At 44.5% G+C, this 14,460-nt stretch overlaps 1 protein-coding gene across 1 annotated transcript in view; it reads right to left on the reverse strand.

The window, feature by feature from the left end:
• Window positions 1-238: 238 nt before the first annotated feature.
• The window catches only part of LOC146992194 (protein ELFN1-like), a 77,286-nt gene continuing 63,064 nt past the window's right edge, over window positions 239-14,460 (reverse strand). Inside the window, exons 3-7 of the mRNA XM_085784457.1 lie at window positions 7,140-7,868; window positions 6,872-7,025; window positions 4,652-4,818; window positions 631-2,792; window positions 239-589 (exon numbers count right to left, since the gene is read on the reverse strand). Of these exons, the coding sequence (XP_085640583.1) occupies window positions 662-2,792; window positions 4,652-4,818; window positions 6,872-7,025; window positions 7,140-7,432 (2,745 nt within the window). The 5' untranslated portion in view covers window positions 7,433-7,868 and the 3' untranslated portion in view covers window positions 239-589; window positions 631-661. The remainder of the gene's footprint in view (window positions 590-630; window positions 2,793-4,651; window positions 4,819-6,871; window positions 7,026-7,139; window positions 7,869-14,460) is intronic.

Here is a 14,460-nt window from a genome sequence, read left to right on the forward strand (position 1 = left end):
TCACATTTCGATTCGTTCCACAAAAAAAAAAAAAAAAAAAAAATTGTCTTGGATGTCTCGTGGCTTGTTATCGCAGGACGCGATACAAAAAACAACACCCAACACCCTCCCATCTCGCCCCCTCGATGAGGTCGATCTGAACCGATGGGATGTCAGATCAGAGGCGTTCGGGATGGATCGCCCGGCAAACGTTTTTAAGGTTTCTTGTTAATCTTAAATGTTGATTCTTCTTTTTTTTTTATAACTTTTTTTCATTCAAAACTTAGTACAAATAGCTACATCAGTCGGAGCTATAATTGTCATTACATTACAAAAAGTAACTCAGTCTCTCTATAAGTTATGATTTTTGTCGTTCAATAGAATATATTAGTTTGGTCCTCCTTTAATGTTCTCAGAAGAAAAAGGCTTAGTTTGTGTAAAGTGTGAGCCAGTGTTGTGTTGTGTTGTGTTGTGTGTGTGCAGTTTGAGTCTGTAGATCCTGTAAGTTGTGTGTGTTTGTGTGTATTTACAGGTCTTTTTTTCGAATGTATCAGTCTGTGTTGTCTGTATCAATACGTCATGGGTGCAGTGTTATTTCTCCATCTTCAGAGTGTATATATATGTGTGTGTGTATGTGTGTTGGTGGGGGAGGTTAGGGGGTTTTGGGGGGGGGGCGTGGGGCTCAGGCCTTCTGCTGCGCGGACACGCCCTTCCAGTAGTCCAGGATGTCGTGAAGATCCTCATCCTTGGCGAACTGCACCTTTCGCCTCAGGGCGTGTCCGGCCGCCACGTAGCCTTCGTCCTCCATGGACGCCTGCCGGTGCCTCTTGCGGTGCAGCTTGAACCGCTCCCACAGGCCCAGCGTGGGGGTGCACAGCAGGCCTTCCTCCTCCTCGTCCTCCTCGGGGCTGGAGCAGTAGCTGAGGTTGTGGTACTGGGGCGAGAGCGGGTAGTGGGGCGAGAGCTGGGAGTAGGCCAGCTCCCTCTGCTTGGCCTGCCTGCTGAGGGTGAGGGGGTCCAGCACGGAGGGCTTGCGGCCCCCCGGGTGGTGGTGCAGCTCCTGCAGCATCTGCGGGTGGTGCTGCAGCTCCTGGAGGTGCTGCTGGGAGCCGGGGTAGGAGTGGCGGTGCTCGTTGTACTGCCGGATTCTCTGGGCTTCCGCTCGGAGGATGGCCGCTGCCGGGGTGACCGTGCGGATGCCCTCTCCTCCTCCTCCTCCCCCGCCGCCCCTCTCTACCCTCTCCCCCCTCTCCCCGGGCGAGGTCCTCTCGATGTAGCGGGTCTCCGACGAGTGGTATCCTCCCTCCGAGCGGAAGGAGCGCGGGCTGCGCGCGGAGCCGGGGGAGGAGGAGGTGCTGGGCCTCTTGGAGGTCGGAGGAGCCTCCATGCTGTGGTGTCGCTGCAGAGAGTGATGGTAGCTCCTCCCCCGCTCCTCCCTTCCTCCCCTCCCTCCTTTGTACACGGGGGAGAGGAACTCGCCTCCTCTCTCTCCTCGCTCCCCTTGCTCCGAGAGAATCACCAGCTGCGGCTCGGCGGTGGAAACGGCGCCTCCGCCTGCAGAAGACGGGGATTTGATCCCCTGCTGAAAGGACGTGGACTCTGACTTGAGAGCATCTATACAGTTGTTGATGATCTGGTTAACTTTATCAACTTCTTTTGCTATCGTGGAGATCTCCGCCACTGAGCCCTGGGGATTAGCCTGCGGTGACATTTCCCTCTCCCTCTCCCGCTCCCGCTCCCTCTCCCGCTCCCTCTCCCTCTCAATGCCGGAGCCTCTGACTTCCATGTAGTTGAGTTTCGCCGGCTTGTGGGCTGGTGTTTCTATCACCTCCTGCAGCTTGTAGGGATCAATCTCTCCACCCTGAGGCAGGTACGGCATTCTGGACAGACTGTCCCCGCCGCCGAGCTTCTGGGAAACAGATCCCCCGCTGCCGCCCTCGATATCCCCCTCCCCTCCGTACTTGAGCTCTATCAGCGTCCTCTGGATCCTGCTCATCTTCCTCTCCTTCTCCTCCATGATCCTCTTCTTCCTCAGGCAGTGGACGACGAGGCCGAGGAAGAGCAGCATGCCGAACAAGCAGCCCAGGATAGTCATGATGTAGTGAGTGGCCGACGACTGGTTGGCTATCCGCTCGGGGCCAGCCCGCCGGCCGGTGGAGATGGTCAGACACGTGTGGTTGAAGCGCAGGGAGTTTCGTATCGAGGCCACACAGTACGTGTAGTCAGTGTTGGGTTTTAGGTTCTTCACCTCGATGTCTTCTCTTTGACTTTTCAGATTCTGGATATCGGTGAAGAAGCTGTTGTTGTAAAGCACCAGGATGTACATCTTCTTGTACGGATGGGGGATCTGGACTTGTATCACAGCGCTCGAGTGCAGCACCTGTTTTAGCGTCATGAGCGGACCGCTGTCGGAGAATATGGGGCTGAAGCTGATGACCTCGTCGGGAGGGGTCCCGGACGCGCAGTCGTCCAGTCCGCAGGGAGAGGCGGCGTCCGGGGACATGGTGGTGGAGTCGGGGCCGCCGATGGAGATGAAGGGCGTCACGCTGCTGCCGTCCTCCGTGCAGACGATGCTGAGCACGTGCAGGGCGGTGCGCTGCGTCGGCATGCGGGGGTTCTGGCTCAGGAGGTTGAAGCCGGAGAATCCCACGGGAGAGTCGCACACCATCCTCTCGCTGGTCCGGTTGGGGAAGGCCGCCAGCCAGCTCAGGAAACCCAGGAGCTCGCAGGAGCAGTTGAAGGGGTTGGTGTAGAGTTCACAGGTCGTCAGCTTGGAGAGCCCCGAGAACAGGTTACCATCCAGGACCTGGATCCTGAGGACGACACAGAGGGAAAATCACACTCACGTACTTTAATAATACACAATCTGCTGCTGGCAAATTAAACAGTAAAACACAGTCAGATTCAGACACAATTTAATAAGCATTTTTCTTCCTTCACAACAAACCTGCATTAACAACAGTGTATAAATTGCCATTGCCATAATCCCTATAGTCTTATGAGTAGTTTGTTACCTTTAATTGGTGCAAGTACAAGTACAACTCCAAAATGTAACCTGCACATTCACCATGCTATGAGATAATAACAGAACGTTACCAGTTGTTTTCAAGGCAAATTCATGCAAAACCACTGCAAAACTCCAGTTTTGGAGTTGTTGGATTGTGTATTTGATGAGTTTGATGAGGGAATCCAAGAAATCCCATTAGCCTCCGTAGCGTAGCTCTGAGCAGCTTGCGGCTCTGCTCCGCCGTTCTAAAAATAGCTTGCAGCGACAATTAAAGGTAACGAACCTACTGCTATGACTATAGGGATTATGGCAATGGGCCAATTTGCCAAAATGTTTAAAGCAAACCAATAGGAAGGCAATGATCCCTATGAAATCTCCCACTAGCAAACCTTAACCCGACCCCATGTAATGGCTTCCAGTTTTGACCACCTCCCGACTTAGAAATACAGAATTAAATAACAGAAACAGAAATAAATGAATAAATCTAAATGTGTAAATAAAATAAGTATAAAAGCAGAAATGGCATTATCCATTACCAAACTGAAATTATTTTGTTCTCATTTAGGCATTTAATTATTTATTTCTGGATTTATTCTTCATATTACTTCATATAATACAGATTGTTCACCAGGTTTAAAGTTCCAGTCTTCCATTTTTACGCAAACTCTTGCCACAGCCTCTCAGCCTGCAGGCAGCTCCCTCTGCAGCCACAAAAGGTTTTATACAACTTTTTTTTCCTTCTCATGTGCGAGTAGCGATCCCCAAGACCTGTAAATAGACTCTGATGTGTACCATCTACAGGCATTTTGCTCCTCTGTCTTCTCCCAGACCTCAGTTTATGGCCTTAAACATCTCACAAATTACTTTTCTGCAACAGTTAAACCTGCTCCATTCAGCTGTTGCATTTGGGCGATGTGATCAATACCAATTACACATCCAACAGAAGAAGAACAAGACTGTGATTTCCACAGAGAGAAAAGTAGGGATCTCAACTTTAATTGAAAGCATTGCTTGTTGCATCATGATCTGCAGAGAACACCATCGGTGTCTCTGTATCTTCTGCACTGCGGTTTTTTCTTCCCCGTATGTTTTGCCCAGCGCAAGTAGCAGATTGGTGAATTTAGAAAGCTGGCCTTGATCTTTGATTTTTCAGCCTGACATTTAAAATTAATGTTTTGGGTGCATTTAAGAAATGTGTATTCTGTTATGTAACTCCAGTGCAGCTTGTTTACATCATGTTTCTACATTGGGAGTCCACTTTTTAAGATTGTGTTGCCATTATCCAGCAGCAAGAAGTGTAGCTTCAGGCTGCAGTGATTATAATCAATTAATCATTGCATTGTTTCCTATATAAAGTGTCAAAAGACAGTTTAAAAAGTTAATTAAAATTTCCCACAGCCTGAAGTGGCAATTTTAGATTGGTTGTTTTGTCCAAATAACAGTTTAAACTGTAGATAAATTCAATTTTCTGTTATTAAAAAAAAAGAAAAGCTTAAAAGAAGCAAATCCCCACTTTTGGGGAGATTTATCCATTCATCCAGTCGACAATTTTTATTTTTTTTAAATAGTTGACTTAGAATTGCCTTTACAAATTTGCTACGTGTGCTGCTAATCATTTTAGCCCCACTACAGCTTTTTTTTTCATTCATATTCCACCACACGTACCTGTTCATGGACAGATCAATGTTCTCGATGTTGGGACACTCCCAGAAGGTGTTGGGTGTAACAGTCTCGATGAGGTTGGCCTGCAGGTAGAGATACTGCAGCTTGCCCAGGCCTCGGAGCATCCCCTCTGTCAGGTTCCTCAATTTGTTAAAGCCCATCTGGAGAACCTGGGGAGACAAAGACAAGTGGGATTATTCTAATCTTTGAAGAGCCGCTCGGCGCCAGGCATCACTCACTACAAGCTGGAAAACATACAGAAACAACAGACGACGGTTCAGTACAATTCTTGTTTCACATGCTGATCTAAGCCTCTGTGCTGTTCTGAATTTACTCAGATCTGTCTTGTTCACATTTTACCTCCTGGCTCAGCTCCAGCAGCTGGGGTAGATGTGTGAGCATGCCAGTTCATTATGGCTGCTGCGTTCAGCTAAGTTTGGCCAAGCACTTTTGCCTGAATGTTTCTGGAAGCCGTAATGAGCAGGTGTTGTCTTTCTTGTGTGACTGTGTCCATCTGTGTGTGCAGACATGGACGAATTTAGATCGCTAGCAGCATCACAATGGCATCTCAAAAAAAATCCTCTCTTTGATTAGAAATGGAAGTGCCTCATTCAAAATTTTTGTAAAGATTAATAATATTAATATTATTTAATGTTTTGGTTTAACTGTTTTAGACATATTTATATTAGTTACAAGGAGCAAATGGACACATTGCTCTGTTGATACAGGGGGAAGCAGTCATGTTTTTGACAGCTCTTCTCTTTGTTATCTTTTTTTTTTTGGTAGAAAGCCAAAGTTTAGGTTTGTGGACACTGCGCCCGAAGGCAAAATAAAGTTTGTGTTTGACTGACATGGGATCGCAGTTATTGCTTTCAATTCAGCGAGGCAAGACCACAGCTAAACCCCCCGGAACAAAGGGCAGCGGCTAAAGCTGGTTCAAGCCACCACAATATCTTAGCTGGAAAGATAAACATGTTTTTTTGTGTCAAGAGAGACAGAGAGGGAGATTGCAAACTAAATATTGTTAAAACTTAAATATAATTCAGTCAAAAACAACATCACTATTCTAAACTAAATAAATACTATACTAAAATACTACTAAAATATCACATCACAGTCTCTAGGATTAAAAATCTCACCTGGTAATTTATTCTAAACTACTTCACAGATCTTGATGCTTGGCGCAGCAGCTAAATAAAGATCGATATCAAACAGGTGCAGAGGTTTGATACTCTGAGTTAATTATGTATTATGTAATTAGATTATGAGTCTGCTGAAGCATTGAGGTGGAAGGCAGCAGTGTTTCAATGGTGCAGCTGGTTAAAAATCACACCATTTATTCCTTATTTAAACATTTCCAGAGGTTTTAATATGTCGGAATATATATTTCATGCTGATCAATTTTTTATGCCCGAGTCCCGTGACCCCTGATATCTCAACGCCTTCAGGGAGTTTCTTTAAACTCGGCACAGACTCAAAAAATGAACTGATTTAGAGACTGGTGATGAAAAGGTCAAATGTCAAGGTCACAGTGACTCGGTTTCAGGCCATAACTCACATATTCATTCATTAATTATGATACAATTAAACCCAAATTTATGCGAAAATGATAAAGTGATGACATTTTATATCCATGCGGTCAAAGGTCAACTTCACTGTGATGTCACAATGTACTCACAGCTGTAACTCAGGAATCTTAACTGGTTTGTAAAGGCTGACAACCGTGAGGTAAAAAGATAATAAATATAGCACAGATAATAATAATAAATTGTATTTGTAAGCGCTTTTACAGATGCTCAAAGACACTTTACACCTTAAAAATCATAAAATAGAGCAAAGTCAGAGTGGAATTCAGATTAAAAACAGCAATAAAACAGTATAAAACACAAAAATTATATATTACAGTAAAAGCTCATTTAAAATGGTGAGTTCTGAGCATGGTCTTGAAAGTTGGGAGGTGTGTGCAGATACAGATGGGTTCCAGAGGGAGGGGGCAGCGATGGAAAAGGCTCCGTCCCCTCAGGTTCACCCCATAAAAAGAAATCTATTGTCCCCTGTAGTGCAGCAGCAGAGCAGTAATGCAATCAACATATCAAAGCACTTGAAAACCTTCCTCTTCTGCGTTTATCTGCATTAAAGTGCATCCATGAGTGTGTGTGAAGAGCGGATGCATATGTATGTATGTGTTGTGTGTATGCCCAGAGGTTTATCATCATCACTCACCTGCAGGTTGAATTGTGCTGAGAAAGCTCCGTCTTCCACGTAGCTGATATCATTCTTGGTGAGGTTCAGGTAGGTGAGGTTGCCAAAGCGACTGAGCGATGAATAATGGACCGACCGTATCTTGTTCTCATTCAGCCTCAGATCCACAATGGTGCTGTTGAGAGACGTGTGAAGGCTGTAGTACTGTAGACGTTTGGCAAAGAGGCACAAAAAAAAAGAAAAAGACAATCACATAGGAAAAACTGGCTGTGAGTCGGAGCGCTCTTACCTGTTGATGTGGGCGGGGATGGCCTCGTAAGGCGGCTGGTTCATGCTGCAGATCGCCAGCCACACGAAGCCCTTCTCCCCCTCGATGAGCCAGCAGTCGGCCGTCACCGTTGGCAACCGCATCATAGACAGCAGGGCGAGCCAACAGAGGAAGGAGCTGGCTCCGGACAGGACCGCCGATGAAGAACCTCCAGTCGCGTTTCTCAGTCTCTGCCGTCCTCCGCTCCTCTGGGCCATTTGGGATTGGGTCGTTGCAATATCCATTGGAGAAAACCGTGCAGAGGTGCTCGCCATCTAACATTTATTCATGCAGGCTGCTGCCGCCATTTGAAAAGGGGGGAATGAGTTGGGTTTGGTTTATCTCAGCGTTTTACCTTTTCCCTTCAGATGTGTGTCTGCTCTGCTTTTGATGTGGTCACAGCATGGTAAACTGTGATATCAAAGTATTTACCAAAGTAGAAATGAGTGCAGGAAGTGAAGGGTGTGGGTGTGGGTGTGGGGTGTGAATCACTTCATTGGCAGTATGCGTGTCTCAGTAAACTGTATCAGTTGTTTAATTAGGGGGTCACATTTGATTTATTATGTATTAATTGGCGAGTGGAAGTCGTCCCGGTGCCAGATTGGCTGGAGCTCATGTCCTCTGTGGCCATCTGCATGTCTGATTGGACAAGCACCTCTTTTCTTTCTTCCTCATCACTTACTGGTCTGTACTTGGTGTGAGAACTCGTCCCTGAGGGGCAGAAAGAGAGAGAGAGAGAGAGAGGGTGTTAGAAAAGAGGCGCTAATGAAAGACAGTGGTGCGGTGAGATACCAACAAACACAACCCTGTTACCAGCTGGGTGAGACAGAGGTAGTCGCTTCCTGTTGGATAAAGGCCTGACACACACAAATATATGCACACACACACATTTCCGTCTTGACAAGTCCAATTAATGCACACATTGGTGCAGTACACATCAAGCAACTGCAAATTCTTAAAATACACACAGCTTGTTGTTGTTGTGTTCATGCACACACACACACACACAAAACATGCACGCGCGCACACATATTTCCTACCACACCATTAGCCTTGGGGCCTCGATAGGCCCGGGCTAAGAATGTCCATGGCTCTGATACTGTATCTAATTAATTAATCTGCTCTAAATAAAACACTTCCTGAGAAAAACAGCTGATGTCTGATGGAGCAGGAGAGACGGAGGGATGCGGGGAAATGAAAGAGGCTCGTAAAGTGCTGTGGAGTGGCGAGGAGGAGGAGGAGGAGGAGGAGGAAGAGGAAAAAGTAAAGCAAGAGAGCAGCGAGCAAAGATGTTTGGGGGGGGGAGGGGTGGGGGAAGAGAGAAGAGAGAGAAGAGAGAAAGAGAGGCAGTGATACTGTGAGAAAAAAGGGAGGCTGGGAGGAGAGAGGGATGCAGAGTGGCTCTCTGTCTGGGGAATTTGCGAGAATAGTGGCTCTCTTCTCTCTTCTTTCTCTCTGAGAGGCTTTTTCTCCGGCCGTGAGAGCGACAAACAGGATGTGACATCACAGAGGTGAAGGAGGTGAAGAGGTCCGGCCCTCCTCCTCCTCCACCAGCCATGAGCATCTCTTGGCTGCTGCTCCCTTCCTTATTGATTACAGATGAACGGCGAGGCGAAGAGGTGCTGATGTGTCACCTTTAATCTGAGGTGGAGGGTGAACGAGACAAAACTCCTCTGACGTCACGTCACTGATCTCTTTTACGTTTACTTTCATATTTTGTTCACAACAATTTATTAGTTCTAATATTTCGCCAGCACGTTGGTGGCACACGCAATTTGTCTCTCTTATTGATCCATCGACACCCCCCTCAAGTTATCTTTCTTGCCTCTTACTGTAGCTGTGACCTCTGGTGAATGGGCTAAATCTTAATGGAAGTATCAATTTTATATTTTTGGGGCATTTGTGGCTTTATTTAGATACAGCGAGGGAAAGACAGGAACATCGGGGATATGGAGGTGGAGTGCAGCAAAAGGCTGTGTGTCAGACTTGAACCCATAAGTGATCCAGAGAGGTGAGTATCACTGACATTGATCCTAAAAGTATCAAGCTTAAGATTAAGACATACTTTATTGATCCCAGGCTGAGAAATGACGATTTCAGAAGCAGACGATAACACCCATACAGTACAAATAGAGAAATACGAAAAAGAATTCCTATACAATAGAAAAGAATATACATAATGTAAAGTAATGCTACAGTATGTAGAAATGAGATGAAGTGAATGAAAGTATGTACAGTTGAAGAAGGAGTGGTATGCAAGTGATGCGTGTTATGGTGAGATGACATCCGGTTTTAACTTGTACCATAATGTTATTTTCCATAGAGTGACCATATTTTGATCTCCAAAAAAGAGGACACTTACTTAAATGATGCTTGAAATTAACAAAAAAGATGCCTCATATATACATGTACAATAAGTGTATGCCTCATCTGTATGGATATAAAATTCAGCTACAGTATACAACAAAATATCTCTCTATAACCAGAGACACAAATTCAGATATGCTTCCCAGGCTTTACTGATGGTAGAAAAATAAAATAAAATAAAATAAGCTCTCTGGAATAAAATAATGATAGAAAAACTATTGTATTGAAAAATCTACCTCCGCTGGCCCCGAACCTGTGTCACTGCAGATAAGACTCAGACTTCATTGTGCACCATCAATTTAAGTTCAGGCTTAACCATCCTGTGAAAAACCATGAAAACCAGACATATTCACAGATTCATTCCCCCCGGACACCCTGGACAAGACGTGAAAAGTGGACATGTCTGGGCAAAAGAGGACGTTTGGTCACCCTACCATATCCACGACATTCCCCTAACTGTGCTGATTATGACATAATCAGGTGTGGGAACTGTAAAAAATGTTTTAACATGATCTTCAAGAGCTCCTCTCGTGAAAATCAAGTGTTGCCATATGGTGTTTTTATAAAATACATCATATATCATGAGCAAAACCCTCAGTAAACACCAGGACTGAGTGTTTCCTCCTTTGAACCGCAGTGAACCAGGGACATAAATGACTCATAAAAGCAGATTTATGAAGCAGAGACAACCTAACACATCTGCTACTGTAACCACTGCTGGGGACAAGCTAACAATCACAATCCACAGATAAAAGATGCTAACTGTGCTAACAGCTCCAATTAGTTTGATATAGTCTTGTTAAATTTGACTGAGACTCAAATGCGAGGTTGAGTATCGGATGTTTCCTCCTCTAACTGTCTTGATACACTCAAGTCAAACGTAAACCTGTCACAGACGTCTGCAGGGAAACTTTGTCCAACCTCAGCCGATGTTGTTTGATTCAGGAAGGCAGCGATACCTACAGGCATTATACTGTAGCGTGTGTATAGAGTGTGTGAACAATATCAAATATCATTGTATAAATAATCCTCCTTGTATAAAAGAAATGCTTAGGATTTGGCAAACCGTTTATATATTATATATATTTGTATTCACGTCATAAATCATCACACATTACTCTCCCTGCATTGAGCAGTAAAACGGATCATAATGATAATGGTGCTTCTGGCACTGGTTTTACTCTGTGTCACATCAAAACCAGATTTTCTGTTATTCTCTGTCGCTTCCCCACCCTGCAAAAAAAAAAAAAATGCATCGAGCTCCACAACAGGCAAAAAAAAAAAGATTTTTATTTCATTTGCAACAAACATCAGCAGGAGTTTGTGGAGTTTTCTCCCCCAGAGTCTCCAGTTTCATCTGGGCTCTTTCTATAAACGTCACAGATGTACTGTGGCATACGTGAGTGTTTGCGGTTGTGTACACAGACACACACACACATGCAGAGGCTTTTCCAGCCAGTCAGCACAATCTATAATTGATGGTGAGACTTCCTCCCACGTAGCATGAGACAAACTACCCAGTTAGGGGGCCACCAGAGGAAGGAGCTAGGAGCTGCTGCCAGCTACTCACACAAACAAACACACACACACACACACACCAGACAAGATGCACATATGCACAGGAAATGTCCGTTTTGCTGACCGAGGGTTAAGCTCGGGTAAACAAACTGTTGACAAACAGAAGAGACGGGGGAGTGGGTGTAGCGAGGATGCAGAGGAAGGGATGGGAGGGAGGAGGAGACCAAACAGTTTAGTTTACATCCAGAGACGGCTGAGTCGTGCCTGACCTCTTTTCTGTACAGAGGTAAGTGATGTCAGCTGAAGGGCCAGGAGAGGAGACGGAGCGGGAGGGGGAGGGGGGGAGGGAGGGGTGAGTGTAGGGCAGCAGAGAGCAGAGAGAAGAGATACAGTAGCAGTTATGACTCGCACTTGACCTCTTTTTGTAGTAAATACACTTGTAGTAACTAACGTGATATGCGTAGAAAGAACTGTTAAGAGTCTGTCGACCTCTTTCCCATTCTGCATCATTCATCGCCTTCTTCCCCGACTGCAGTTGCGCTCTCTGCGAGTACACACAGATATCTACACACAGATATCTACACACACACAGATATCTACACACACAGCGCTGGCCATGCAGGCTGCTGGAAACAGCCACGTGGAATGTTCCAGCACTCAGCATCATGACCTGCTCGCTTTCCAGTCATGTCACACTCAAAGATTTATAGGGAACAAACCGTCATATGGAGGAAGACTGAGGTCGAGTGTGACCTTGCTTCACTCAGAGGGTGACGGTTGTGACGTCAAAGGTCGCCGCCGCATCTTCAGAATATATTGTGTTGTATATGAGCATGTGCACAGTTCAGAGAAAAGTAGCCTATATATGGGGGGGAAAAAGTGGAGAGTGTTAAAAAAAAAGAAGAAAACTGGGCTTGCTGACAGCAGTGTGATACACACACACACACACACACACACAGCAGTGCGACACCTTTCTCACACAGTCTGCCAAACAACAGGGCACTGAGCTTCGCCACAATACTCTGTTTCTCTGCACAACATCCCACTTTTTGTTAAGCACACACACTGCCCTTCCAAAAACAAAGTCACCACTTGGATGTAACTAAGCTAATAGGTAAGAGCCTCCCATTGGATAATTACTGCATGGATGATTGTGTTTCAGCTGGCAAAAACTCTTTTAACCCTAACTGATGCAGTCAGATGTTAATCTGTTACAGAAGGGTCGAATTATTGGCATCAGGCATATAAAACAATTGCTGAGACTAAAATTGGGTTAAGAACTGTCCAACGCATTATTAAAAACTGGAAGGACAGTGGGGAACCATCAGCTTCAAGGAAGAAACGTGGTCCAATGTGAACACAGAGTCCAGACCTGAAGCCCATTGAGAATCTTTGAAAAATTAATGCAACTCTGGATGGAAATAAATGTTGTGACATTGCAGAAGCTTATTGAGACGATACCACAGGGAATGCATGCTGAAATCAAAGCTAAAGGTGGTGCAACGAAAACAAATGAAGTATGTGAGTTTTTTTTGGACGGATAGGCTACACACACACACAAAAAAAAAGCAGCCAAATCTATCTGCTGTTAACAAGACAAAACAACAAAGTCCAGCAATCGTCCGACCTAATGAATCCAGATGTCTTCAGACTTAACTGACTGAGAATCTTCATAAACACTCATTTATCATAATCTCAGCGAGGCGGCAGCTTGTCACCGAGAAATTAACTGCAATAAATTAAGGAGGTTACAGCAACAGCAACAAAAAAACAATACTTGCAACACAAACTGGAAGAGTGAAGCTGCCACAACAGGAAACAACATCTTTATTGTGTTTCCGATGCTCTGCTCGTCTCCTCTCTGTGTGTCATACAGGGGATGGAGCGACTGAGCAGATCCACAGCGTGAGTCAGAGAGGTCTGAGAGCAGAGTTGGGTTTTATAAACACAATAAAGATGCTGTTTCCCGTTGAGGAGGGTTGAAGCGTCTCTCTCTCTCTGCACCTTTGCCGAGTGAGTAAGTGTTTGTTTGATACTTCACAGATTGCAAGTGACATCTGCCTGAGGGTCAGACATTATATATGTGAGTGTGTGAGTTATTAAACACCAGCATCAGAGGATTGTGCAGCTTAGGTTGAAGTCAAGCACTCTACACTTTCTCTTGTGTTTCCTTTGAAATGTTTTTTTTCTTATTAACCGGCCTCGTGTGCTGCTGTTCATGCTGTTAAAGGCTTAGTTATGCTCCACACCAGAAACACATGCGGAGTCTGGATCTTATAGGGTGTGGGAGAAAAAAATCGATTCATGTAAGAATCGCAATTCTTATCTTCTACGATTCTGGATTGATTCATAATCTTCAAAAATTGATTTTTATTTACGTTTCCTCCGTCTCAATACGTGCCCTCACAGGCTTCCATACACAGAGTTGTAGGAAGCCATGATGCTAAGACGCTCGTTAACCGCCTACTAACGTTAACTGATCAAATTTAAATGCTCTAATGAATGTTTACTTTACTTACTTGTTTAATTACTTTAAAATGGTTCAAATACATTGCTGCTGAATAAATCTGCAACATGTGATGTGCATTTTTTGGGGGAAAATATGGCTCCTGATATAATAGTCTGTAGACATCATCGTCATTCAACTTTTTCACATGGTCGGGTGTTAAAAAAGCAGACAAAAAATCACAAAATTGCGAATCGTTTTGAATCGAGAATCGATTTTGAATCGAATCGTGACCCTAAGAATCAGAATCAAATCAAATCGTGAGACACCCAAAGATTCCCACCCCTAATAGCTACGGGTCAAAACATAGCAGTACCACTGGAAACCAAGGGGGGCAGTATGGAGCAGTGTAGCCAAAAGTTCAAGCCAAGCCAGCAAAACACAATGTGCACTTTTTGAGGTACTATTGTGCAAGTTGTTTAGAAATTATAAACATACATGATGTTATGTCAAAGTGCAGCACAAACATTCCTGTGAAATCTGAAAATGATGTTTTTACACTTTGTTCAATATGTGCATAATATATATAAGTGTAGGCTACGTGTTTTCCTGCTTCCAGTCTTTTTTGCTGATCTAATCGACTATTTACTGAAACTTGATCTGCCCATTAATTCTCAGTAAGAAATCTAATAAATATATATTTAGCATTTCAAAACCTTATAACTGAGCCTGTAAAAATGAACTGCTACATTTCACAACATTTAGCCTAATCATAAATCTGTCTTTGAACTTGAAACTGCATTTTAGTAACTCTGGTTTGTTACCACTCCAGCCTCATCATCATTTTACACCATGACCTCACTAAAAGTGTTTGTTGAGATCTAAGAAGGCGAAAAAATGTGACAACAATTAATTGAAGCAGGGAAACAAACATGAGATAACAGGTTGTAAAGAAGCAAAGTAAACCTGACC

Source organism: Trachurus japonicus, chromosome 1, assembly GCF_045865225.1.
Source record: "Trachurus japonicus isolate A0001 chromosome 1, Traja_1.0".
Taxonomy (NCBI): Eukaryota; Metazoa; Chordata; class Actinopteri; order Carangiformes; family Carangidae; genus Trachurus; species Trachurus japonicus.